This window comes from Alosa pseudoharengus, unplaced genomic scaffold (genome assembly GCF_046254945.1).
Source record: "Alosa pseudoharengus isolate Yale_2024_CS ecotype anadromous, Long Island Sound unplaced genomic scaffold, YU_APseudo_1.1 YU_APseudo_1.1_scf_1, whole genome shotgun sequence".
NCBI classification, from domain to species: Eukaryota; Metazoa; Chordata; class Actinopteri; order Clupeiformes; family Clupeidae; genus Alosa; species Alosa pseudoharengus.
Window position 1 is genome coordinate 55,739,464 of NW_027468564.1, and position 26,606 is coordinate 55,766,069.

At 42.2% G+C, this 26,606-nt stretch overlaps 3 protein-coding genes across 5 annotated transcripts; 1 reads left to right on the forward strand and 2 right to left on the reverse strand.

Moving 5' to 3' along the window:
• Positions 1 to 3,857: 3,857 nt before the first annotated feature.
• On the reverse strand, positions 3,858 to 10,728 carry dgke (diacylglycerol kinase, epsilon). The gene is made up of 11 exons (XM_076293910.1): positions 9,665 to 10,728; positions 9,145 to 9,304; positions 8,668 to 8,787; positions 8,133 to 8,276; positions 7,749 to 7,906; positions 7,517 to 7,565; positions 7,134 to 7,247; positions 6,648 to 6,719; positions 5,837 to 5,964; positions 5,441 to 5,552; positions 3,858 to 4,182 (listed from the first exon to the last, which is right to left on the reverse strand). Exons 1-11 carry the CDS (start codon positions 10,123 to 10,125, stop codon positions 3,949 to 3,951), a joined length of 1,752 nt encoding a protein of 583 aa, XP_076150025.1. The 5' UTR covers positions 10,126 to 10,728; the 3' UTR covers positions 3,858 to 3,948.
• A 3,800-nt stretch (positions 10,729 to 14,528) lies between these two features.
• Positions 14,529 to 17,489, forward strand: cunh17orf67 (chromosome unknown C17orf67 homolog). 3 transcript variants are annotated; one of them, XM_076293953.1, is made up of 4 exons: positions 14,539 to 14,765; positions 16,351 to 16,439; positions 16,835 to 16,964; positions 17,142 to 17,489. In XM_076293953.1, exons 1-3 carry the CDS (start codon positions 14,714 to 14,716, stop codon positions 16,949 to 16,951), a joined length of 258 nt encoding a protein of 85 aa, XP_076150068.1. In that variant the 5' UTR covers positions 14,539 to 14,713; the 3' UTR covers positions 16,952 to 16,964; positions 17,142 to 17,489. The 3 variants fall into 3 exon arrangements, with proteins under 3 accessions (XP_076150059.1, XP_076150068.1, XP_076150051.1); XM_076293936.1 differs by having other exon boundaries at positions 14,541 to 14,765; positions 16,348 to 16,439; XM_076293944.1 differs by lacking the exon at positions 17,142 to 17,489 and having other exon boundaries at positions 14,529 to 14,765; positions 16,348 to 16,439; positions 16,835 to 16,969.
• Positions 17,490 to 18,450: 961 nt separating this feature from the next.
• cbx8b (chromobox homolog 8b) lies at positions 18,451 to 21,853 on the reverse strand. Its single transcript, XM_076293922.1, has 5 exons — positions 21,673 to 21,853; positions 21,527 to 21,570; positions 21,131 to 21,196; positions 20,948 to 21,014; positions 18,451 to 20,076 (listed from the first exon to the last, which is right to left on the reverse strand). The coding sequence occupies exons 1-5, from the start codon at positions 21,739 to 21,741 to the stop codon at positions 19,207 to 19,209; spliced, it is 1,116 nt and encodes a 371-aa protein (XP_076150037.1). The 5' UTR covers positions 21,742 to 21,853; the 3' UTR covers positions 18,451 to 19,206.
• Positions 21,854 to 26,606: the final 4,753 nt, after the last annotated feature.

The window sequence follows — 26,606 nt, forward strand, 5'->3', positions numbered from 1 at the left end:
TACTTGAGGCCACGCTAACTGTAGCCATAGTTTACCTTATCATGAAATCGAAAAAACCATTGACAATTAAGAAGTCAGCAGTAAGTATAAAAGATTGCGATAAAATTAAAATATCTAGTAAGAAAATGAAGAAGATAGATCAACTGTAAAAATGGTTGGAATGTTATTGTTATGTTGGAGATTATGAAGTTTCTGTGTTCCATGTTAATTGGTTTAATTACAATGTCCAAAGTCTGATTATTCTGTTATTATTCGTGACAAATGTACTGTAGGTCTGTAGATCTGTTCTCTGATTTGTTTGGTAACAAAATGGCATTTACATTACATCACATTTAGTCATTTGGCAGACGCTTTTATCTCAAGCCTGAATTGACATGTCGGCCTTACCAGTAATCCACCAATCAGCAGCATCGACAGCCAAACAGGCAGGACGCACCGATGGATGCCTTGTTTCCACTGTACTCGCACATTATCGAGGCTGTGACTATTTGTCTTCCAGGTGGTATTTTGTAGCCATAGCAGGGCACGCTAGACAGCTTTGTGGCTCAGGCTGAACCATGAGATTTCTGTCTAATTGATACAGTATGGGTTTCCTGTTACTGCCCCTAGATCATGGAAAGAAGACACCCAAACCGACCCCTTCAGGGAAGCCGCCTACCAAGTCCTCTGGACCTTCTCGGCCAGCTAGTACTCCATCTCGGCGTGGAAAATGACAGGCTAAGCTCACATAATGGCCACTCTCAGTCATGGTACCCTGCCATCACAGCTGAGCGGATTCAGGCAAATTGAAAAGTACTTCTAAAATGTGTGCAGGCTTTGTTCTGGGAATGTACAGTATAATATGAAGGAAGGTAGTGCACTTATTCAGGAGGAATAGCAATCTGCAGCCAGCCTATTTAGCAGTTCTTTTTTAATCACATAAGATCATTTTCTGCAAGCCATATGAATGGGCCCTAATGTGTATACATATTATGTATAATATTCTTGCTTCTGCATAGATAAATATAGGAAAATGTAATTGAATTCAAAATCTGTGTGATGTAACCATGTCTACAATACGTTTTGGTAGATAGGTGATCATGTAATAATTTAGACTGAATTATCTAGGAGTTATATGAGTATGTGTTAATTGTTTGGGTTTCTGCGTGTTTTTGTGAGAAACGTTTTTTAAGTAATCAACACAATAGTTAAATTGTTGGAGTTGTTTTATGTTTGACTTGTTCTGAGGGCCAGTTACACCAGATGCAAGGTCAGTTTGCTCATGTGACCTTGTTTTACAGCGGCTGATACGTTTATGATCAATCTTGCTGAGGGGTTGTGTCTGATTCACACAGTGCAACAGAGGCTTTGCTCTCCTGTGTAGCACCATCAGTTTCATAGTTCACTTGTTCAGATTCTTTTGCATCTTATTTTGCGTAGATAGATAGATAGATAGATAAATACTTTATTTATCCCCATGGGGAGATTCAAGGAATTGCATGCATCTCCATGTACGTTCATCAGCTTACTGTATGTTCAGTAAGTACTCTGATGTAGCCAACACTGAGATGAAGACACAATATATGTGCGTATATATGAAAATATTTATTCACTTTCCAAAACGTACATCAATTCTTACATTCATCTTAAACTTACCAAATATATCAGTTACACTGTTGAAACCATCATACATATCAAGTCCATTCTTTGTTAAATACAGTGACCTACACCTGTCTTTGTTTGGAATAGTACTTTTACCACTGACCACTGTGTCTGTTTGATATGAGGGACGACTCTAATTAAGTTGATTCTGATTGAGCTTAGAAGCCATATTGCACAAGGCCTAGAATTGAGAAAGTATCTAGCTAAAGTATGTCCATGCTGTTTAATCTTGTAACTATCAGATTGCTTCACCCAAAGTAATGTATTAATAAACACTTCTTGCGTGTATACTACAAAAGGTTTAATTGAAACCTGTCTGCTGTTCTTGTTATATCTTAATGTTCAGGACCATGTGAATATTGACCCCAGACAACACAGATCAGACAAAACATTGATCAACGGTTAACATTACATTTCGGTGAACTGACATTAATCTGGTTAAAAGACCAGCACTTACAATTAAATGTTTTGGCCACATTCAAATTCACTTTTCTCAAATAGCGGTGCCCGCATATATATATATATATATATATATATATATATATCTATATATATATATATATATATATATATATGGGTGCCCATGTGTGTGTGTGTGAAGTTGCATATCACAAGCACCGGCCTGTTCCTGCCACATTCAGTGTAGTCGTAAACAGAGTGCTGGCACAAGCGAAAGCCTTGTGCTCACAAGCAGCGAGACGACATTGTACAATTCAACACAGCAGAGCGGCACATGCATATGGCTTCAACAAACACTTCACAGAACGTAGCAGGACAATGGCATCGTCAGTTCGTTTGTAAGAGAATGTGAACATTTCGCAAGGTCTTTAAGACATACTGCCGACTGCTACCCAAGTTCAATTCATGAGTAACATCACAAGTAAATACAACATTAAGACAAACAAATGTGTTAATGTGTGTGATTTAGAATCAAATGTGATATGATTGCACCTCTCCCCATCAGTAGATTTGGTCAAAGCTCATGCCAAGCCTGTTATTTAACTGATAGTTTAAGACAAACTGCTTGCCATTAAACTCAGAAACTCTAAAAACAATGACACAATGACAATGCCAGTCATGACACATGTTTCCTTAGACATACCACATGCTTGAACAGAGCTCTGTCAGAAATTATGGTCCTTTCAGTGTACAAACTTGGATGATGTTTACAAAATGCAGAACTAATTTAAAAAGCTGCAAGTCATTCGCTAGGTCCCAAGATCTTTCTGAACCCTGTACCACATGATCAGATTGAAAAATAACCCAAGACTACCACCTTGTGGTCCATAAATGAAATAAATGGCTGATATTCAAAACAATGCAACACAAAACAGCAATAATTAAAATGATTGATATAACATCACTTTTCTGTAACAATACCATATCTATTCTGCCAGAGAAGTGGAGGGTGAGTGTAAACTATTATCTGCAGATCCATAGAGTAAGTGCAGTTCAGTGCATTCTCTACTTCTAAGGAAGTGTAAACGAGATAGAACACATCTAATCTTCTAAAACGGAGTAAACAACACGATGGATTGACACGTGTGCAAGTGTCTAAGCCACGACTGGCTAAAGCCTACTGGGACATGCTCTACATGTTTAGCATCACAGCTCTAATGAGGGGATCCTGCGTTAGGAATGTCTGACAAACCTATTGCCTCAATGCACACAAATGAAGTAGAAAGAAAAACAGTGTGTAAATATATGACATCCAGTGCAGCTCTTGACAGCAAACAAATAGATATTCTGAGGAGCATGAGTGTAAACTAAAAGATATTTGAAGGAACATGGTCAGCAGGGAAACCAGCACAAATAAAGGATATGACGCTGTAAGACTATTTAAAAATAAAAACACAAGCTAATGTTTCTCACATAGCACTTTCTGAGGCAGACTATGCGCCTATGACACATAGCAGCGGTGCAAACATTCAGTTAGCGACTTCTTCCGCCTTACAATTCTCTCGCTCTCCTATTCCTCGTCCACCAGGGACAGCACAACACTCTTTATTCATGGCTGTGAGGAACTCCAGAGCACAGGCTGGATGAGGGATCAGTAGAGTTGGTCCAGAGCAGGACCTCCTATTTAATGGCACTGGGATTTGTAGTTTTCGTCTTCATAAGCCACATCAGCTGCATGTTACAAAGAGGACAAAGATGAACTACATATATGCTGCACATCTACATGCAGCCTGTGGCCTTGTCTGGGAGGGGGGGGGGGGGGGGGGGTGGGTGGGCTGCAAGCGAGGCCGGGGGCCGCCGAGGGGCAGGTGGAGGTGTGACAGGAGAGATGGAGGACATCAGAGGGTCTCACACGAAGACCTCGTCTCCAGACGTCTTGTCTCCAGACGTGCGGTCGGCGGTGTCGGACGCTGGCGGCCCTCCCTCGCCGTCCGAGGCGCTGGAGTCGTCGTCGTCCGTCTGCTCGGCGCTGTGGTAGAGCATGAGCGCCTGCGTCTTGTGCGTGATGGTGATGGTGCACGGGCCCTGCGCCCACGGCTCGCCGTCCACCTGCATGGGCATCCGCGAGCTCTTCAGCACCAGCTGCAGCGGGACCACACCACAGGTCAGTTCACACACCACAGGTCAGTTCACACACCACAGGTCAGTTCACACACCATAGGTCAGTTCACACACCACAGGTCAGTTCACACACTGAAGAGCCACAGGCCCTTAGTTTCCTCTTATCCCTCCACCCTCCCATACTCCAGGCCTCAGTCACTGCCCCATTATAAAACACATAATGCAGAAGATCAAGCCAAAACTAAGAGCATTCACATCTTACGGCCAGGGGTGATAGGTTAGGCTGGCAAATCCTGTGTCAAACAGGCAAAAAGGGCAAGCTGTCCCTGCATCCAACAACTCAACTACACGACACACAGACTTCCAAGTGAACCTTTAAAAAGTCTCGGTGGAACCAAATGCTGGAATGTTAGCGATAAACAATACACTGAACACAAAGCACTCAGTGTTGCACATAGATTATTACTGTACTACATTTCAAGGATCTGTGGCAATGTGGCTTTGGCGGGGTTGGGGTTTTAATACCACATCAACCCCTCTGTTATCGTCATAAAAACACAATGTGTCAGAATCAGATGACAACCATTACTGGGTTAAAGGGCCATTCACACCAGGATCGATAACTATGACAATAACTACAACGACAAAAGCGTCCACACTGACCAACGATAAGGTTAGTCTCTACTGGTGTTAATGAATGTGATGTCTAAAATTTGAAGTGTAAATGTAAATCAGGTTTCTCAGCAAAGTATACTTGCGTATACAAGGAATTTGGTCTCTGCATTTATCCCATCCGTGAATTAGTGAACACACAGAGCACACAGTGAACACACAGTGAGGTGAAGCACACACTAACCCGGAGCAGTGAGCTGCCTTGCTACAGCGGCACTCGGGGAGCAGTGAGGGGTTAGGTGCCTTGCTCAAGGGCACTTCAGCCGTTCCTACTGGTCAGGGATCGAACCGGCAACCCTCCGTTTACATGCCCGAAGCCCTGTGTACTTTGTGTGTTCACTATGAATCTGTGTTCACTGTGAATTTACGGATGTTTACATTTACATTTGATAGGCTATTACTTTTTATCTTGCTATTACTTTTTTATCGTTGTCAAAATCGCTCTGAAAGTGATCCCCAACTAAATCAATCTTTGTGTCGTTATTGTTCCAGTTTGTGTGTGGACGTTGTCATGCATTTAAACTAGAACGATACTTTTTTGTTGTTATGATTACAGGTTATATTAATTGTTGATTCCTCCCGACCGAGAGGAAGAGGAGCATCTCACCCGAACTGTGTGGGCCTGGCCCAGCCGCACTGGGTTAGCCAGCTTGACCTGGATCTGTGCACAGTGGAAAGAGCCGTAGACTCCAACTACCTCCAGCAAACCATCGTCCAGACTGTGGGAAGACAACAAGAAAGACAAAAGCAAACATTAGGGCTGGGCAACGGCACAGACAGCCCCGTTTGATTTGATTCACAAGGTTTGTGATGTGATTAAATTCCTTTTGATTTGATTCAGTTCGATATTCATGGGAATGATGTATGCAGTACTATAAAGCAGCTTGCTGTAATAGGATAAATGTCCAAAAAAACACAAATTGACAAACGCTGGAAACAGATTGTGGGAACCACTGAAGAAAAGGGCCACAGATTTTTGGGGGGGCTTTTTAGTTCTCCTCACCGTGTGGGGGGGCAGGGCTCGTCCCCCATCCCTTCCCACAGCCTGCAGCCGCCACCCCAGTAGCCGATGTTGCACACGATGATGCCCTCTAGGCTGGGCAGTGCCACCTTCTCACCGTCCAGCTCCAGCTGGGTACACACAGGGAAGGGCAGAGACGTTTATAGGCCAATTTATAGTGCAGACGGCACGTGTCGCTTGACAAAATACGACATAAAAGCGACACAAATTCTGTCTATTGCAGAGCTTGTCGTGTGCATCAAAAAATTTGGAACGACGCAGGCAAGGTAACGTACTCTGACTGGATATTAACTCAGTGTTCTACTGGAGTTCGACTTCTGTAGTGTGTTGCCATGGTCACGGTGTGCGTCTGTTTACTTTTTTGCAGTGACATGTAACGTTAATGTCCAAGTTGTTATAGAAACTAGTAGATGTTCTATTCAACAATTTGTCGCTGGACTATGAAAGCCTACAGCTCCTTGACATATGTCGGCAGCAAATCGTTTTTGTTGTGCGACACTTGTCGCCTGGACTATAAATTGGCCTTCCCTTTCAGGCCAACAGGGTACTCTCATGATATTGTTCATGGTCCTAATGGATGCACTGTGGTAGCAGCTTATGGCCTGACCACAACCTCTTCATATGTGATATAACATAGCTAATGCAATGTTATATTGGTTGACTGATTAATACATATCACTTACATCCAAAATATGTATTGAATAGTCACATTCTGAAGGACATAGCATTAGACATTTCTGAAAGGGCCATACACAAAGAGGTCAAACATAAAGAGGTCAAAACACAATCTTACCTCAATCCTCTTATCCAGGTCTTTGCATTCTTGCACTAAGCAATCTTTGGTGCCATAAAGGAAATATACAGCCTGCAACAAATGACCACTGTGTTCAAACAATATACAGATGAAGTATTTTGGTAAATAGTGGCAGGACTACAAACTCTCAGGTTAACATGTTCAACTGACTGATACATAATGATTTTAAAGAAAATAGACCATGGAAAACATAAAATAGGCAACATTATACATGATTTTGAATTCAGAAAATAATATCAATAAACAGCATATTTATTTTCAAAGATATCGATTAAATTAATTCAATTGATTGTCCGTTCCCTCGCATCATTAATCCTCCTTTGTGCTTTGGGTCATTGTGACGACGGCTGGCGTGCATGTGTGTGTGTGTGGAGGCTGACCTTGTTGATGATGCGGCTGGTGTGTGTGTGTGTGTGTGTGTGTGTGTGTGTGTGTGTGTGTGTGTGTGTGTGTGTGTGTGCTGACCTTGTTGATGATGCGGCTGGAGAAGAAGGAGGGCGTTTTCTCCCGGTGGGTGTGGAAGTTCAGCGCCATCAGGGCATCCGGGCCCACCGAGAAATAGTTATTCATGGACAGCACCTGAGGAGGCCAAGCACAGAGGACTAGTACCAGCTGGCTCTGATTCAATAGATGCCTGTTGAACTGACTAAAGTAATTATGTTAAGACTTGAGAAACACTCGAGAATGCAGAAACCAATATAAAAAAATGCCTGGACCAGCCTTTTTGCTGGTTTTGAAAAGGAGGTGAAAAGCCAGTCAACACTTCCCCTAATTTTAACAGAATGATGGCCAGAATGCTACTAAAGGTCTCTGTGAATGACTTGTGCTTCTGTTCGTGCAACACTAACCTTTGGTTTCCTAAGGAAGTGGCCTTTAGAGGCAACTTGAACTTTCCATCTGCAAAGGTGGCGACAGACAAAGCAACAATTACAGTTTGTTATGTCTGAGGGCAAACAAAAACACCAAAGTTCATACAAATATCCTCATCCACACAGCTAAGCAAATCCCACAAATGTCATCCAGTGGGCATAACTAGTCACCAAATCTGAGGGATTGAGGTGTCAAAGGTGTTTGCTATACCTGTCCATCTTCACCACCTCAGCTTCCAGAATGTTCCTCAGCACCTGCTCCACAGGGATCTCGCCCGCATACCCCGCCCCCCAGCCCAGGGAGTTAGACAGGTCATTTCCTGTGCCCAGGGGAAGGACCGTCACCCTCGGGATGAACTGGTCTTGACCCTGCACATCAAAATGGCAGATAAAATAAGGGAGAGTTAAACAGAATGATTAGAATCACAAGACATTCTCAGAAGGATCTTCTGTTAGCTTTGCTGCCTCAAAATCATCTCAGGTCACAGCTCACAGACAGACACTACATGCGGCGACCCGCATTCTGTAATCAACATGAAGTCTGCACAGAGCTGCCTTTCTGATGCAGGATGTCCCGGTCATGCAGAGGGCTCACCTTGAGCTTCATGGTGTCGATGGCGTCCAGCACCCAGCCCACCGTCCCGTCCCCCCCGCACACCAGCACCCGCGCGCTGCCCGGGGGGAGCAGCGTGCACAGCTGCAGGGCTTTGGAGGGAGGCAGCTCGGACAGGTCAAACACCTGCAGCAGGAGAGGCCAGCGAGAACACACGTCATTCTCCACAGACTATGACACACCATGGCTATCAGTGTGAAGTATCAGTGTGTGTGTGTGTGTGTGTGTGTGTGTAAAAGAAGAGAAGTATTTGAGAGTGTGTGTTTGCCTGCGAGTTCAGGAGTAGCACAGATCACATTAACTTAAGTTACATCAACCATAAATGCAGAGGGAACAAGATCACAAGTATCCTACATCCCACTCCTGCCATTAGCCAGATGGCCATTTCCACCCACTCTGACAAACAGCATTATGTAAACAGCCATTGTGTACTCTAGAGACTACAATGTCCTTATCACAGCAGCGGTTACAGAGACAGGCAGGCGCGGGGGGGGGGGGGGGGGGGGGGGGGGCAGACCTGGACAGGGTTCAACAGGGTGCGGAACTCTCCCAGCAGGGCCTCGCCCATGTTGTTGCCACTGCGAGTGTTGGCCAACACCAGTACTGGAGTCCAGCCACTGCCACAGGCCAGAGCCAGCTGCACATGGACACACACACACACACACACACACACACACACACACACACACACACACACACACACAGAGGATGAAATGAAATTGTGTTCAGTTATTTTCATTCAAAATCTATCTATCTGAGCGTAACTTGTGAAGGGTACAGAATCTGCGGACTCGAAACTACTTCACAAACATAAACACACACGCAAAGTAGAATTAAAGGCAAAGGTTCCTCCATATGTAAATCTCAACACAGACCACTACAGAGCAATGACACCAGAGAACACATGCAAGCACTCCTGGTGAAAAGCACACCAAGGCTGAGGCCATACACATTTGCCCCACCCACCCCCACACACACACACACACACACACACCTTGCTGTACTCCTCCGGGAGTCTGCGCCGCAGCTTGTTGACGTGGTAGAGGTAGTGAGGGGGGATGATGAGACAGCGGAACTCCCCGAGGTCACAGCGGTCTCCGTCCTCCAGACTTGGCTTGCAGTCATCATGCACAATGGTCTGGCACCATACACACCTTCCAGGTCACACACACACACAGAGAGAGAAACATTTATATTTTGTTTTCAGATAAGTTAAGCACAAACTCTACAGATAAAACAGGAAGTGACCCACAGACTAGTACAGGTCAGTCACAAATCCATCATCCTAATTGCTGAAGAGAACATCTACAATTCCGTAGGATCAAATCTCTCTAATGTTCTGTGATGCTGTCAGGGAACCTGTCAGAATAGCTTTTTAATAATACTCATGGCAGATTAATTTGTGGTTCTGCTTTAAGGCGCTTAACAGCAGGCCTGTCATTCTGAATGGTAGCATGCACACTTGCAGGGCAAAAACTTGATTGAATAGCTGCGCTGGACTAAGTCATGAGTACCTGTAGTCGCACAGCTTTGGCTGCGTGCCGCACTGCTGTTTGCAGACCGCACAGTGGCTGCAAAGGGGGACGTTTCCACGCACCCAACGATGGTTTACAGTTCCGTCCGACTGAGCTGCGGCCATAATCTCTTTGCATGGCATGGTGCGGTCGGCACGTCGTAGGCACTGCTCGTCCGCGCAGAGCCCGCAGGCGTCACAGAAGGCTCCCTGGAGGATGTGCTGAGAGCAGAGACCGCAATAGGTGGGCTTGTTGAAGAGATCCGTGCAATGCCATCCATGTTTGCTTTTGCGAGAGAAGTCCTTCATGTACACCTTCCGTTTGGAGCGCTGAATGCTGCACCACAGCGTGATGGCTACTGGTACCAGAACGGCCAATGAGGTCCAGATGAGGAGGGTCCACTCCTCCCGCGCCCCAGCGCTGTCAACCTGTCCGCCAACACTTTCCTCCTCTGCCTCCATCTGAACTATATGAGGGGAGTGTTCGCGATACTGTACACTTGCAATAATGTAAACACTGGAATTAACAATTAAAGCAAATTGAGGTGTTTAAATACAACAACGCTGTTAACATGTCGCTTTCTTAAATTGTTGGACAATGTTATGCACTGGCGTGACAAAGTAGTTATTTCATTATGACAAACGAAACACTATCCAACGTTTTCATTCAAATGATAAATGAAGCATCCTGATGCTTCAACCCGCAGACACCGGCGAAATCGTGCACATAACATAGGTCTACACCAAAATCACAGTAAAATATATTTTCCGTTTGAATACACTGAAAAATTTGATGGTGTTAGCTAATGCTGTAATACGCATTCTCTATAATGGGTAACGTTAACAGTTCATCTCCATTAGCTAGTCATCCTGGGCTGTCCTCACCATCACCTCCGCTAAACCCAGACGAAATCCCGACAAAAACATGAGCACCAGTGGAATACTTGACAACAACATCTGCTTCCCTAGAGTATATAGAATACTGTATTTCTATAAAACAGTCTGTAAACATGAAACACCAGCGCATAGGCGTCCCCCATTGCTAACCGACTTGCTTCCTCTCTGACATGCTAACCACTGGGCGGAAACGGAAATGATGACGTAGTTTGTTTACGCTCATCTGTGTCATCTGTAAGTTCTGCCCACATGCATCAGAACCTGGAAAAAATGGATAGGACTCTAAATGAGAATGATTTAGGTTAGGCTATGGGCCCGTCCCATTTCTCCCCCCTTAAAACTTCCACTTGGTTTTGATTGCCCTCAACATTAAAGCCCCCTCGACAAGGGAAGTGGAGGTGAAGATATTTCCCTATGAATTGGGACACCACTATATGCAAATTAGCGTAGCGAACGTGCTCATTCAGGAACATGCCCATTCCAGCGGTCATTGTTGTGTGGGCTGTGCTGGTTTATCTACGTCTGGTTAATCAACAAAAATATTCGTGTTCATGTGAACGCCAGAACACACACCTTAAATATTGACAAAACTACCCAGATCAGATATATAACGTTATTTGATGGGCAGACTCTCTCAAAGCACGCAGCAGATATCATGAACATCGTCAGATAGCTTTGTGAGATATTTTCTAACATTAGTGTTCAAAACTCAACAGTCCATCAGATGTGCATCAAACTAACATATTCCAACATATTTCGAAATGTTAATATGCTTATTTGCGAAAATATATGAAAAATGTGTCCGGCTTGCTGAGCTCGCACGGTATCCTGGGTAATTTCATCTCCCACTTCATTTTAAGCCCGCATCGGTCCTGGCCAAGGGGGCAGGCGAATTCCCGGAAGTAGAAGAATCGACGTAGGCTGGAGGGACCACCTCTCTGCTAACTCCCATAGAAGTCCATTCATTGTAGGATTTTTTTGAAATACCATAACTTCATATAACATATATCCTGTGCCGATATTGTAGCTTCTGTGTAATCCACATAAACACTATAAAGGCAAAACAGACTCCACTACCTCGTCCGTAACGTTGGTTACCCGTAAGAAGAACGGTTAGCTTGTTCGGTTGGAGGGAAGCTAGCTTTGACGTAATCTCTCTTTCGCGCCGTAGGGAGATAACCGTATTGTTTGGATAAGAAGCTCAGTCCACCTTACTGTCTGACGGTAACTCATAAGCAAAACCTAGCATACACGACCGTATGTTAAGGTAAAGCATTACACAGAGGGAACCTAATAATAATAAAAAAGTAAACCTAATTTTTTTTAAAAAGGGCACTAATCATTTCAGAGGTTTTCGATGGATTGACCGTAGGTCGGAAAAGTGGAAAGAAGATTAGCTTCAAGGCTATAACTTTGTTTTGTTTTAGCATGACTGTTTTTGAAGATTATGTGTGGTAGCTTCAACATTAACTCGACTTGGTGAGGATGATAATACATAAATAAATGTTTAACTTTGATGACTTTGAAGGCGAAGGAAGTGTGAGAAGAATTTCTGTGTATCTATCATATGAGTTACAAGATTCAGTTCAATGGCTAACGTCACGAAGTTAAGTGTGAGTCTGCGCAGTACTGGGGGGACCAACTGAAAAATCGTTCTATTTGACTCAGTGCCCTCCCATTGAAAACGACGGAGTCTGTTCGTCCATTTCTTTTACTGTCTATGGTCCTGGCTATGTTTTAAGGGTTGATTTTAAGGGGAAAATAGCACTTCCCCTTGCTCCCTAAAGTAATGGGACACCCTAGCCCTACACGTGCACGCGCAAAAACGAGGGTTAGGGCAAAAATCTAGGGGTAGGGGAGGTATTGGGACGGGCCCTATGTGTCACCAGTGTTCAAACTGAAGAGTGCATGTTTACTACTTGGACAGTACCAGCGAGGGGGTGCCAGAATAAAAGCAATAAATAAATACATTTGAAAAAAATAAAATATACCTATGCTATGAGGGCTGTTATACGATGGTATTATAATAATTTGTCGCATATCTGAACATTATATTTTCCATGATAATGACTGGGAATAATAGTAGATAGCTCTCATATAGCAGAAAGCCCCAAATGCAATTTTTACACACTGTATGTTCCAATGCTTGTGGCTAAAATAATTATTAGGATTAGGTTAATGTATTTTTACATTTGCCGTATAGTATTGTCGATAGGTTTAATAACACATCAAGGGGGTCCTTGGCCAGAACCTAGTGGTATTTGGGGGGCCTTGGAAAAGTTTGGGAACCCCTGGGCTAGGCTACCACTGTGTTGCATCCTTTGTTAACGTCTGGGAGCTGAGGAGACCAGCTGCTGGAGATTTCAGAATGAAATGATGAATCCTGATATATCATTTTAGCCACTCAACAGTCCGAGGCCTGACCACTTTGTTGTGTTTCCCTTGTCATGAGAAGGGCAAATGTGATGGGTCTGGACTGCAGGTTATTTTTAGCACCTGGACTCGTCTACTGTGGAGCCATTGATTGTACCCATGTGATCCTCTGCAATCTGACCCATCTGATCTGTCTTTTTCTCCAAACTGCTTATTTTATTTTATTTTTTTTATTATTTATTGCAGGCATCATTGCTGCTCAGTGCAAACACACCACACACATGCAACAACGTAATCTTCAGTTTGATACAGCATACCATTTTTACATAATAACAATGATTCATTTCATTTGCACATTATGAGAAATTTGCATTTCTTTTGCAATATATCCAAAGTTTGGATGTCGTTTGGATTTTACAAAACTGCATTTGCTGAGGTTATGATTCAACTGCTTGTTTGGCTTCACAGATCGCAAGAGAAAGAAAGGTAGGCTATGCAATGTCAAATTACCAAATGTAGACGTTTTTATCTTTCATTGACATTGCTCATAATGGATCTTATCACGATGCAGTATATGAATGTGTGACAAACTCAATACCACAGAGCAACATAAATATTTGGTATAATTGAAATTTCACATAGCAGTATACTTGTGACAGAGAGAGTATAAGTCCAAAGGTCTAGATATGAATTTCACTTGGAATTTCAGACACAATCCACATTCCATTTGGTGTGTCAGCAGTTGAGGATTTGCTGATCCTCACATGTTTATACCTTCTGGTCTTGTGTCATGTTGTTTGTTTTGATATCTATGATCTTTTGTTTATTTACTGGTTTAAATGTGGCTAACCTTTGGCAAGTCCTGCCATTTATTTTGAGGAAAAGAGACATTCCTTCAAAGCAGGCAACACAGCACGACACACCACTCATAGACAGAATAAGCCACTAAGAAGATTTGCTTGATCACTTCTGTTTCATTGTTTCACACAGAGGAATAACAGGGGAAAACAGGCAATCTAACAACATTTCTACGGATCAGGCTGTTAGCTCTGCTCTCATCGACTGTAAGCTATAACTTGATTAGACCCCAAACTGGCATATCTCAGTACGGTAAGTCACTACATTAAATTGTCCATGACTTATAAATTGATATATTAATCTTAGTTGTGTCACATGTATCATCTTAATTGAGTCTAGACAGGTCTCTTGTCAGGCTTACAGGTCAGGGGGACATGTCAGGGTAAGCCAAAATGGGCTACAATATAGGCCTACACGGTGCAATTGTGCCCTGTTGAATTGTGTTTCCTTGTTTTTACAGCGTGATAGTGACAGTTATAAATGATTTACAGATGATCAAAATATATGATTCACTGCAGCAGCTTACAAAGACAAAAATGCCTTGCTATAAATGGCATTCGTGCGCCCCCTTGTGGCTCTTAGAGCAATTCGAGGGTGCGAATTTAATGGAATTTTAATCTCGTGTCCAGATGTTCAGCACGCTTCTTCTATAATGTCCTATAGGCCTATTGCTATACAAGATTTTACAAAGAAAGAAAATAGACCCAAACAACTAAAGATGTGCATCATAGCCATCGTACGCCAAATTGTCTTAAAATAAACGAAAGTTTTGATGCGCGTGGTTGTTACCTACACAGATGCTTTAGCAGTTGTGTCAATTTCAGTGATTGATGACGCAGGAGCTAAACCTAGGCTACTTCCTACCTATTCCTAACAGCTTTTCAGTGCAGAGGTTGCGCCGACAGGAGAGACAACGCGAAAAATGAAGTTTGTGGCTTATCTTTTTTGTTTGGTCCTTCTGACCTCACTGACGGGTAAGTAGCCTAATTTAAAAGGTAACATTTGTACATTTGCATATTACATTGACAGGCTATATACATTCCTAATCAAAGCGTGTCAATTTTTCTGAAAATAATAATAATAAATATTTTTTAAATGTAAGGTTAAGTTGTCATACTGTAAACATTAAATAAAAGAAGAATACCTGATCTGTAGTGCATATGCTGACTCATATGGAGAGTTTTTAAAATTATTCATACTGATCCAGGAATCCAGTGAGTCGCTACACCTAAACCAAATGCGTTCATAATGATAGATGAAAATTAATTTCCTTTTAAAGGATCCAGTGATGTTTTTAGAGCTGTTGTTGCATGGTATGACTTCAAAGTAGATTTTAAATAATTTTTTTTCTGATTGTTTAGTAAAGAAATTGTCTATTTAATGTATCATATTTCAGTGATCTCAGAACTGATTTATGGGATAATGTGACATGTATTTGTATTTTGCATTGATTTTTGCAAGACACTTGTATTTTGCACTGTTTTTGCAAAACAGTTTTGCAACACTGATTTTTGCAAAACACACTAATGATGCAGGCTACTTTGCATAAAAACTGGACACAGGAGTGCAGCAGCATATTTGCTAAACAAATGTGTAGGCTGGCGTGCCACGTTGCCGTGTGAGCGCTGGCTGTATTGACTGAGGCCAGTTCATTTTCATACCCCCTTGCAGGTTGGCCCTCAGGGTCACGTGTGCGCCCAGGCAGACTCCCCAGGGAGAGGGGGGAATGAATGGGCACTTTGTTGCTCCCTCGAAAAACAGCCTCTAATGGCATTCTGGTCAGAGACGCACAGAGGGGTGTGTGTGTGTGTGTGTGTGTGTGTGTGTGTGTGTGTGTGTGTGAGGGTGTGTGTGTGAGGGTGAGAGAGAGAGAGAGTGTGAGTGAATGAGTGAGAGAGAGAGAGAGAGTGAGAGAGACCAAGAGAGAGTGAGAGTGAGAAAGTGAAAGAGAGAGAAAGAAAAAGAGAGGAAGAGAGAGAGAGAGGGAGGGAGGAGAGACGTACCTCTGGCTTTCGCTCACACAAGAGTGTGAAATGGACATACAGAAGAAAGGATGTTGAGACAAAGACAGAGCTAGAAAAAAGATTGATGGGGGGGGGGGGGGTCCTGAACGCCTGAACGTCTGAGAGTAAAGCAGGCAAAAGGCGTAAATACATTCTGCTGAGATGCTCTTTGTTGTGAATACTCTAATATCAATAAATATAATTTTTATAATTTCCTCTAGTTTCTTATTGGTATAATACACATTATGCACACATGGAATCTTTGTTCCCGCCCGCTAAATCTGAAATCAATAATTTATTTGGCCTCATGATATGAAAGCCCAATTGATGGATGACCATCAGAAAACCCTCTTAATAAATGTCATCAAGAATTTATACTAATACCATTCAAGAGGCTACAAATCATATCTACATAATATTTGGCTCATTAATGGCAAGCTGTAGCCATGTAGCACATGAAAAAATGCAAACAGAATATGGGCCAGTGGGTTTCATGAGGAAAATATAAAAGTGGCACATTTCACAAAGACAAAACATGCTCTCCATTCCCCAGCAGATGCATCTCCAGTCATCAAAGAGAGCTTCGCCAAGCAGCTTCTCCGCACCAAGAGGCAGAAGGCTGGACACCCTGATGAGCCGATGAGGGTGGGGTCATACAGCAGGACAAGTTGTCTCTGACTGAAAATGTGAAAGATACACAGCAGCTATATATCAGCCTCTGTCTGTCTGGGATAGACTATTGATGCCTGCATGATTGATCCCTATAAATAATGATGGTTGCATATAGGCTAGTGTTTTTAAATGTGTGAAGTCATCACCCTCAACCCGACTCTCTTTCTCTCTCTCAATTCAATTTAAGAATGCTTTATTGGCATGATGACAAGCTCACTTATATTGCCAAAGCAGTTATACAATAAATCTGAACACATACATGTCAGTAGATTTTCATAAGAATAAAAAATAAATAGGTAAAAGTAAAATAAAATGCAGTATATATGATGCAGTGTGTGTGTGTGTGTGTCTCTCTCTCTCTCTCTCAGGAACACATGTTGCATATGCAGAGACTGGAGCAGAGGGCCCGCGAGACTAACATGGAACACTGGCTCAACCCTCACTGCTTCCCACGCTGTGACCGCAACTATGGCTACCCAGTCTAAGCGTCTGATCTCAGTGCGTCTTAACTCCAAATAACATTTCCTGTAGCAATAGTCACTCAGTTACAGGGAAATCTATAATTACTGAAAAGAAATGGAATAGGGAAAGCAGGTTATATTGAGGGTCAACACTGTGTATGTTAAGAAATTGAATTACAGCAGTTATATTATTTTCCTGTACTGTAATTTACAGCGGCGAAAACGACGACGACTGGAGCCAATGTAACGATAGATGATGCTGACGGAAAGGAGAGAGATGAAGTCTGGAGACAGTCACCTGACTCATTGAGATGTCCGCTGACGGCCTCTACGGGGAATTTGCAATCCTTAAATAAATATGGGTCAACTTTTGTCATCAGCTAGCCTTTAACATTTGCAGATAGGCCGTATTGGCTCTTGATGCAATAGACCTTCAATTCTGTATTTGGTCTTATTTTTTTCCTTTCTTTTTTTTCTTTCTGGGTTTGGTCTTATTTTTTCACTTTCTGTGAAAATAAAAGCATACATTGGTTTAATAAAAGCATATTAGAAAAAATATGAATTCATTCAGCGTGTGTTCCACATTTGGGCGCTTGGGTTGTAAGAAAGGAGCCTGTAGGTCAAGGTTTTTGTATTTGAAGATGAAAGAATATTAGAGTCTATTTGCCAGTTTACCATCTCACCAGGTCCCGCATGAGAGTCTGTCAAACGTCCTGAATTTGCGAATAACTAAGAATAAATTGGAGGGCTGTATAACTGAGCTAATAAGTTCATATATTATTTGTTAGGGTGGAGCAAAAAGAAAACTGAAACGTGCCAACCGGTCCTGTGTTGCATTTCCCGTGCAATGACGTTGCCGTTTATCATAGGAAATAAAATTGAAAACGCCCACAGTTCATTTTACAGCAATGTGTCAGTTTCGTTTGCAAGCAGTTCCTCAATCTTACTTTGAAGTAATTATCCTCCAATGTTATTTAAATCCTAGTTGCGGAGCAAAAGCAGCTCATCACAGCATTCCAAAACGTAGAATAATTATGCCTGTGCTATGTTGCTTTTATTTTATGAGTAATAACGCCTTTAAAATCTTTTTGAGTTGGCAAGTTTCTACCGAGCCCAGTTGCTTCAAAAAAAAAGTCTCCACCTCTTAAAATGGTAATTTAATCGCCTTCAAACATTAAATCTCAACTGATAAACTGTTGCTATTTTGATCATGTCTGATGTGTAAATATATTTCTTTATCAGCGAAATACGCAAGATTGTAAACTTGTCAAAAGGAGATGTGCATGTACAGAGCTAAATGGGCGCTGAACAAAGATCCTATGCTGCCATCCTTGTATTAGCTTACGTATGTGCGTGGAACGACCAAGTATGACTGTTTTTTAAACTATAAAATAAGAATAATCATGATAAGAATAACCCAATATTTGACTTCAAATAGGCTGTAGGCCTAGTCCTTTATATTGACTCATGCGCTCGGCTATACAAAGTTCCCTGAAACCTGAGTCAAAAAAAGCAGTTTCAAATGAGTTTTGCGTGCCAGTTTACTCAAAGCTGAAAGCAAACTCACACATGCAGAAAATGTTGCAAGCTGAGTAACAGATACACACGTCATTGTTAGACTTGTTAGAGGGCACATCAGGCGATAGCAAGAAAATGTTCAATCGAATGGCCCTCAGCAAGATGAACATATTATACTGTAACTTATTAAAACTTCACATGTGCTGTATATGGCAGTTTTTGTATTTATACATTTCCAATGATATTTTCATAACTTGTGTTTGGACACTATGCGGAAGAGCCATTCTGATGCCGACGTGACATGGACACCATTAATGAGACTCACGCACGCAGTAGCCTATGAATGTGATTAGACCAATTATTTCTTAAAATGTCCATGTGGGCAACCAAGTAATAAAAGCACCACTGATATACTGAGCTGCAAAGAGCCAAACATTTATGCAATTCGAAATTTCAAATAATCTTCACAAAATGACCAGCAATTTCAGGTGCCTAGGAGGGAATTACACACTCTCTACATAAATATATATATATACATATGTTTTTTTTTTTTTTTTTCAAAACGTGTCTTTCCTTCAATTAATTTGATTTGATCTCTTAATTAAATAGAGATAGAAGAGTTATGCACAAACACATAATCTGGTAAACCTTTTATATACATTATATGTAAAATTTGGAAATTATAGAGGACACTTTAAAGGACTGATTTGTGAAAACGAATATATGACCAGCCGTGGCCTTTTTATCAAATCCAAGGCAACTCAATTTTTGTCCTTAAAGAATCCTTGGTCTGTGGTGCTCTCTTTGATAGTCACTGTGAGGAAGTTTGACGTCACGTCCGTGACCACCACCTTCTCCAGGTTGCCGAGGCACGGGCTCCAGCAGCTCTCCTCCTCCGGCTCGTCCAGGAGGTGGGCCATGGGGATTCTGGCGATGAGGGTGGGCGGGCGCAGAACGGGCGTCTCCTCCGTCTGGTAGAGGCTGGGGTGTGGCAGGCGCTTTAAGTGCATGGGGCTCTGGTGGACCAGGTACTCCTTAGTCCTGCAGCCGGGTGCGTCCAGGCCCGGCTCGTGCGAGAGCGGGTGCAAGCTGCGGCCCGGAGTATAGTGCTGTTGGCTGCCGCCGGCTGGCGTGAGCCGCATGGGCTTTGGGGGGAAGCTGGGCTGCTGTCCCTGGAGTGGCCGGTGGGCCAGCTTCATCCCCCGCATCTCCGAGGCCCTGTCCAGGCCGTCGGCCAGCCCCAGTTTGGCCAGTTTGGAGGCGCCGCCGAACATCAGGGGCTCCTCGGCTCTCCTTTTGGCCAGGTCTCTAGGAGGGCCGCTGAGCAGGCCGTCTTTGAAGCGCAGCTTGGGCTTTGGGCCTCGTTTCTTTGGGAGGGTCGGGAAGCCGTCCGGCTTGAGTCGCAGGGGCGTCGGAGGAAGGCGGTGCTCCCGCGGGGGCTCCAGCGGCCGGACGCGCACACTCTCCCCTCGGTTGACGGTGCTGGGCGGGAAGATGGTGGGGACGACGGCTCGCAGGCCCTCTCTGGCTCTGGGCGTCACCGTGAGCTCTGGACTGGGGTAGGTCACACAGATGCCCCGGCTCGCCTCACTCCTGAACTCATAGGTTTTGCCTTTTTCCTTTGCTTGAGCCTGAAGACACAGAAATGTTTCCCATTATTGATAAGTAAACATATTTCTTGAATTTCCCCTTGGGGATCACTAAAGTATCTATCTGTCTATCTATCTATCTATCTATCTATCTATATCTATATTTCAAGATCTGCCCCATTATGGAGCAAAATGATACCAGAAATGCACAACAGTATTTCATTTATCATCAATGTGGCGTGGTAAGACATGTTGCACTTTAATGAAATACAAATCATTACATATTATTACAATGTAACACATGATTTAATTTTGGATTCATCAGTTTTAGTCTTCAGCTTCAGCTTCCAAAGCCCTCACACTAGCAGACATCAAAGGTAAGAGGTTATACAACTAAAATGTGAGTGAGTTCCTTCACAATAAAACAGGTGAAATTTGCCAGAGCAACAACAGCAAAACCCCCTCACCAAAGCCTGTGACTGAGCAAAGCCAAATTAATGATAAATAACTGGACTCAACAAGATTCTTCAGTCCTGATAGGCTAACATGAAGTAAGTGAGTCTTTTATTTACATAACTCAACCCAATGCGCTCCAAAGGCGGTGATGGAAAATGGTGTGCCCTAGGCCTAAGAAGAACAGGCAAATGCATGACAAGGGTGGCATCGTTGACTTAACAACTGTCTTTTCATGCACAAGGATTCAATGTCTTGATAAAAAAATATCTGACGAAATTGAGGTTGGACTTGAACACATGTGGGTGCAGTGAAGAGTCACTCAAGCTGTTTGTTTACATGCAACATTCTTGGAATGATGCCTAGAGACTGTGTTATCTGTGGTTGCTGTTGCCTTGCACCTAACTTGGCTGAAATTATCTTAAATCTAGTTCTGAATTAACAATAATAATTTACTCACCCGAAGAAGAAATGTCTTCGGTTTAGGTCCCCTCTTCTTTGGTCCGTAAAGCTCCCTCTCGCGTTCTCTGTAATGACAGGGTACGAACATTTGCATGTAATCAGTCGACAGCAACCTGGTGTTCTAACGCATGCATGGTCTAGCTGCTACTAGTTTTATTTCTGTACACTTCTGTGCATTTACCTTTCTTCAAACGCGACAAAGAGGCGGGAGTCCAAAATATTTTCTTCTGGTTCCCATGTGCTGTACCTAAGTGGGGGAAAGAGGATGTTTACATGGCACAATTCTTCACCACTGCCATACATTTCAAGCTCTGTCCACCGCACGCCCGCCAGCTAGATTTGCAATCGTTGCCAGCTTGTTAACTGGGTTGGTTGCCAAGTCAGTTAGCGGTAGCATGCGAGCTAGCGATATATTTGCCATCAGCCTGTGATTTAGTCTGGTGGTCTGTTACTTCGTCCATGCCGCCACACAGAGTTGGATATCCGCAAACGAAAAGCGAGCTGACGTGCAGAAACCAACAGGGCCAGAGAGATAAGAGGCTAGCTGGCTAACGTTAGCAGCACTGACGTTACTTACTTCGGTGACCAGCCCTTCCATTTCACTAGGTACTCCATTCGACCCTACCGTCAGAAAAGGAAAAATAATACTTCGTTAGCGATGCAACATTGGCCGAATAAGTGCGTTCAAGCAAAACAACGACATGGCTATGTGTATACACTTACTCTTCGAATTCTCCGTTTGATGATAGATTCTGCTGCAAATACCCTCTCACCAACAGCCGACAGTTCCATGTTTACGTCTCCACACCGTTAGTTGGGTAGACAGCTTGGTAGCTTGCTGGATGGATATTTTTCTCTCCACTCGGTTCAGAATTCCAGGCAGCCCATAATACTCATGGGCAGCAAAGACGTCACTACGTTCTTTAATATGTTGCCGAGGCAGCACTGTCGGTGGAACCGTTTAATGAAAGGCCATTGGCTTAGCTGTTGCTACGTGCTCGGGGTTGCTAAGTGAGAGGGAGGAGCGTCTTTGCTCAACATTCTTGACAGGAGGGAAAATGGGTTAGAGAAAAGCACGTTCGCAGTATTAGTGGTCTGAAAATTCAAACTATGTTCAGTCTGGAGTTCCGGATGTTTCCAATTATTACACAAATCTTGTTAAATTATTTGAGGCGTTTATTATATAATTTGTGGAATATTGTTTTTGGATATTCCCGTGGTGAAATTTCTGGCTCATCTGGGCTACCTGGAAACATATGACTATGAGAAAAAAATAAATTGTAGTGGTTATCGCTATTCTTCAACGCGGGGTAAAGACGCTCAATAGCCTAACAATTGGCACATTTCAAGCTTAGCCTGTTGGAAGAAGAAAGTTCAGAAGTAGGCTAGCAGCATATATCCTAGTTTGGTGTTTTTTATTGATAAGGTCAGAAACTGGAAAGTAAATGGCACAAAATATCCACGCCAACAACCAGGCTCCAGCGTAGTTAGTCGAAACTTGACTCACAACAATTTAAAATAGGCTACCTTAACATGCAAAAAAGTGAGGAAGGCAATATGCCTTCCTATCTATGATAGCCTAAGAAAACCATCTATGATAGCCTAAGATTATAGGGACTGAGCTACATCTCAAGCTGAAATTAATGTAGCTGAATTGTAGACTATGCTATAGGGATATTATGTATTTATTTTTCGATCGAGTCGTCCAGTGAGCAAACCAGTGATCGAGTGTATTTGAATTTAGCTAGCCATCATAATTTAATCTAGCCTCATTCCATTTACCACAGACAGACTTTCATAGGAAATATGAACAGGCAAGTGACGACAAGTAGCCCAGACAATCCTCTTTTAGCGTTTTTAATGACGCTTTAGGCCTATGACAGGGAAGGAAAATATCCGTTTACTTGTAAATGCTATCACTGCCACTTTTGGATAATCTTATTACCTATTTTAGATCACACTGGTGAGGATATGAAAGTATTGCAAGGAAAGCTATTGGCAGAAAGAACAAACAAGGACCTCCTAATCAATAATCTCTGTGTAAAACAAAAATAGCCTCGTGCATAGTCAATAATGACGACGACGACAACAACAATATAATAATAATAATAGTAATAAGCCTAATAATAACAATAATAGGTTAATAATAACAACAATGAGAATGATGATATAATAATGATAATAATAACAGTGATAATAATGATAATAGGCTACACTATTCAAACAGTTTTCACAAGCTCTCTGAAAAACAATTTGATAAGATCAAAAGAATAAAAAAAATATTTGTCCCTCTCGCATATTAGGCCTATCTAAAATAATTGTAGCTCTTATTTTCAGTAATATTGCAATGTGACTAGCCTATATTAGACCTTCCACGGATTCGAATTCTCAGGTGGTCCTATGTAATGGAATTAGTCTAGATATCAATACCTTTTTAGTCCTTAATAGGCTTATAGCCTAACAATAACAATAATAGCCTATAGCCTGTAAAAACAACATGAAAATAGTATATTACGTTAAAATGTGATAATAGCCTATAGCCTATTTCATTTTGGCACAATAATAATTATAGTAGCCTGCTATAGCTGAATTTGTAAAGCAAACCATTTAAAATAGGCTACATTTTACATAGGCTTTCAGGGCCAATTAGTAAGGTTATTTCCAAACAAACTTTTGCAAAACGAGCAATTTAAGGCAGAATAAATAAGTTTACATCACAAAGTTTAGAATGCACCTGGCAATAGCAAAGAAATGTATAGCATGTTGGCACATTTTGTTAATCATTATTCTTTTGCGACAGTGAAACATTGCATGCATGCAACATTATGCTATCGCAATTGATTCACAATTGCGAATTTTTTATATAAAATTAGAGAGAAAAGTAACCAGTGGTGAGACTATTTTTAAGACCTCCTAAATGTGTAACTTGTAACCTGAAAAAAAAAAAACACGTTTTTGCAAGAGACGGATAAGTTCGAAAACGCACATAAGGCGATATAATTTTATGTTGACGATACACTGGATGAAGTAAGTGTAGACTATTTCAGAAGATTATATAGGTAAGCTATTTGCCTAGCCTAGTCATGTATTTTGAAAGATAGGCTATATTTATTGTTACATTACACCCTTTGTTGAAATAAATAGGTCTAGGAATAATAAACTCTCTCAAATGGGTCTTTGAACATGTTCATATAGTCAAAGGTAGCCAATCTATGTTGTCTTCAATAATTGGTAAGCAATGTCATTAACATGAACCTTGCAACGTCGAAACTCGAAAGACAAAGGAACGTCGTGTACTAAATTGCCAAGCTCGAATAAACACCTTTCCATCATAGGCCTATGTCTGATTGTTTTGTAGGGCTAACAGTGTTTAACTGCATATTGTATAACCTACTTGTATGCGTTGGGTGATTTGTTTTGTCATATGCAGGGGCAAAATTAAGGTAATGCCTTTCGTGCATAGTCAACTGGGGTGGCGAGCGGCGGGACTCCTTTTATGGTGTGGTACGCTATTGGTTTCAGCACGTCTGCAGTGCAGTACTGGTTACAGCCGTATATGGGTGCGCGGTCGACATGTTAGAAGATTATTGGTTCGCTAGTTTCTGGGCAACCGCCATTACACGCAGCCTGCAAGCAAAGCAAAGCAAAGCATAGAGGAGCACGATTTATAAACGGAAATACACAACATCCGAGACCGTGAGCATAGAGCTGATGCCGCGCTCACTTGCTCTCAAGTCTCCCCTACCCGTGCGCACGCACGCACGCACGCACGCACTCACACACACACACACAGAAAGAGAGAGAGATAGAGGGAGACACGTATATGCACACACACACAAAGAGAGAGAGAGAGATAAATATATGGAGAGAGAGAGAAAGAGAGAGAGAGAGAGAGAGAACAGAGTCTGCATCGTCAACCGAACATCTGGATACCTTTGTAAACGACCAGCTCCGCGGTTCTAAGTCCACTGACCCATTTAGAGGATTTGGCCATTAACCACCGCACTTTGCCATTTATTCTTGCCATGCAGAGCAATTTATAGGCATACATAATTCTGAAATAGGCATATATAATCCCTTATGCAAAATCCAATATCAAGATCAATTTCTGAGGTTCAAGTTCTTCTGAAGTTGATCGTCCATATGAAATTCATCGGCAGTTAATGCAAGGTTCACAGACTTTGACTAAACTGACTGTTACAAATAAAATATTGTAGGCTATTAAATGTTGTATCTGCACGGTTGTCTCCAGTATATGTGAGTTTGTCATTTTCCAGCCTCTGGACTTCATGACGCCTGAAACATTCCAGTTTTCTGGATGCGGGCTTGGTGTCTCTGACCAATTTGAGATAGAAACTAGAAATATTCCAGGAAAAGAGTAATGCATGAAAATGAATGAAGATTGAGGAAGGTTGAGGTAAAGAAGGAAAGAAAGGGAAAGAAAGACGCAAAGTGAAATGAAACAGACCGAAAGAATGAGAGAGAAAGAAAGAAAGAAAGAAAGAAAGAAAGAGAGAGAAAGAAATAAAAATATATTTTAATTAATGCTCTATATATATGAATTTAGACAAAGGCTAAGTAGACAATTTATGCAGCAGAGTTAGCCAACAATTTGAATTGTAGTTAATGCATATTTTTCTGATGACTTGAATGGCTCCTGTCTTATCCGAAAAGAAGTTCGCTTGCATTTTTATAATAGACACCCAATTTTGCGACTCAGGGGTTTCATAACGACTGTCTCTGCGGGTCTTACGATCGCAGCAAAGCTGGATAGGCTATTCGAGACAGCCATTTTCTCTCGTCTCCGAGCAGAATAACCTACTTATCAAATGCAGTTGCGCGACTGTTACGAGATAGGAAATGGTCGATGGGCTTGCTCTGTGGTGGTTGCGCGCCTTCGTCACAGTCCACTTCCCATGTCTTAAGGCATTTTCGATTTTAGACAGCATCTTGACAGTTTGGTTACGACGAGGACATCGCTGTCGTCCGCCATGTTAGTTTGTTATACTACAGTAATTTGAGGTTACCAAATCATGAAGCCTCATTTGGTTTATCCAACCAAGAAGTTTGAAGTAGCCCTGCCAATAATCTATAGACTGGAGTTAGGCTATGGGTGCTATAGCCTACTGTAAAATACTTAATAAGCCCACCACCTCTCAGCCAGTGTAGCATAAAAAAGGAGTTTGCATTTTTACTGTCATGTCTTTTCAAAGTCTAACACGTTTTAGTAGTTATCTTAGGCTACTTTATGGTCGTTGTGAATGCGCAGATTTCTTGGGAGAATATTATATAGCCTAGGCTTCTACAAGTGGTCGATGGCTTAGGCTATGTAGAATTATACAACCAATAAAGTAACATGCTGAATTAACTGGATTGTTTAACTGGAGACGTCTTCGCGTGAATTGGTGCAGATGTCCATCTTCTTTCTAAATAAATTTTGCGGTCAGTGTGCATGTCATTGGTTCATCATCACGAAGCAAAGTTGCAAGGCATTTGACGGACAGCAAACGGTCTTGTCTGTATACTTACCATGTATGCTCACGTCCGAGAACCAAATGTTATTTATTTCATGCAACAGGAACTTTTTCACTTCCACATGGATCAAGTAATTCAATAGACCAGTCATAAGTGATTAAGTTATGAAGACTTATAAAGCT

Excerpts from the sequence above, each read along its gene's own strand:
- dgke (XM_076293910.1), bottom strand. The coding sequence starts at position 10,125 with ATGGAGGCAGAGGAGGAAAGTGTTGGCGGACAGGTTGACAGCGCTGGG. Across the intron at positions 8,277-8,667 it reads CCCTGTTGAACCCTGTCCAG|GTGTTTGACCTGTCCGAGCT; the intron begins GTCTGCCCCCCC and ends CTCCTGCTGCAG. Across the intron at positions 5,965-6,647 it reads ACCTGGATAAGAGGATTGAG|CTGGAGCTGGACGGTGAGAA; the intron begins GTAAGATTGTGT and ends GTGTGTACCCAG.
- cunh17orf67 (XM_076293944.1), top strand. The coding sequence starts at position 14,714 with ATGAAGTTTGTGGCTTATCTTTTTTGTTTGGTCCTTCTGACCTCACTG. Across the intron at positions 14,766-16,347 it reads CCTTCTGACCTCACTGACGG|CAGATGCATCTCCAGTCATC; the intron begins GTAAGTAGCCTA and ends TCCATTCCCCAG. Across the intron at positions 16,440-16,834 it reads ACCCTGATGAGCCGATGAGG|GAACACATGTTGCATATGCA; the intron begins GTGGGGTCATAC and ends TCTCTCTCTCAG.
- cbx8b (XM_076293922.1), bottom strand. The coding sequence starts at position 21,741 with ATGGAACTGTCGGCTGTTGGTGAGAGGGTATTTGCAGCAGAATCTATC. Across the intron at positions 21,197-21,526 it reads TGGAAGGGCTGGTCACCGAA|GTACAGCACATGGGAACCAG; the intron begins GTAAGTAACGTC and ends TCCCCCACTTAG. Across the intron at positions 20,077-20,947 it reads CGAAGACATTTCTTCTTCGG|GCTCAAGCAAAGGAAAAAGG; the intron begins GTGAGTAAATTA and ends CTGTGTCTTCAG.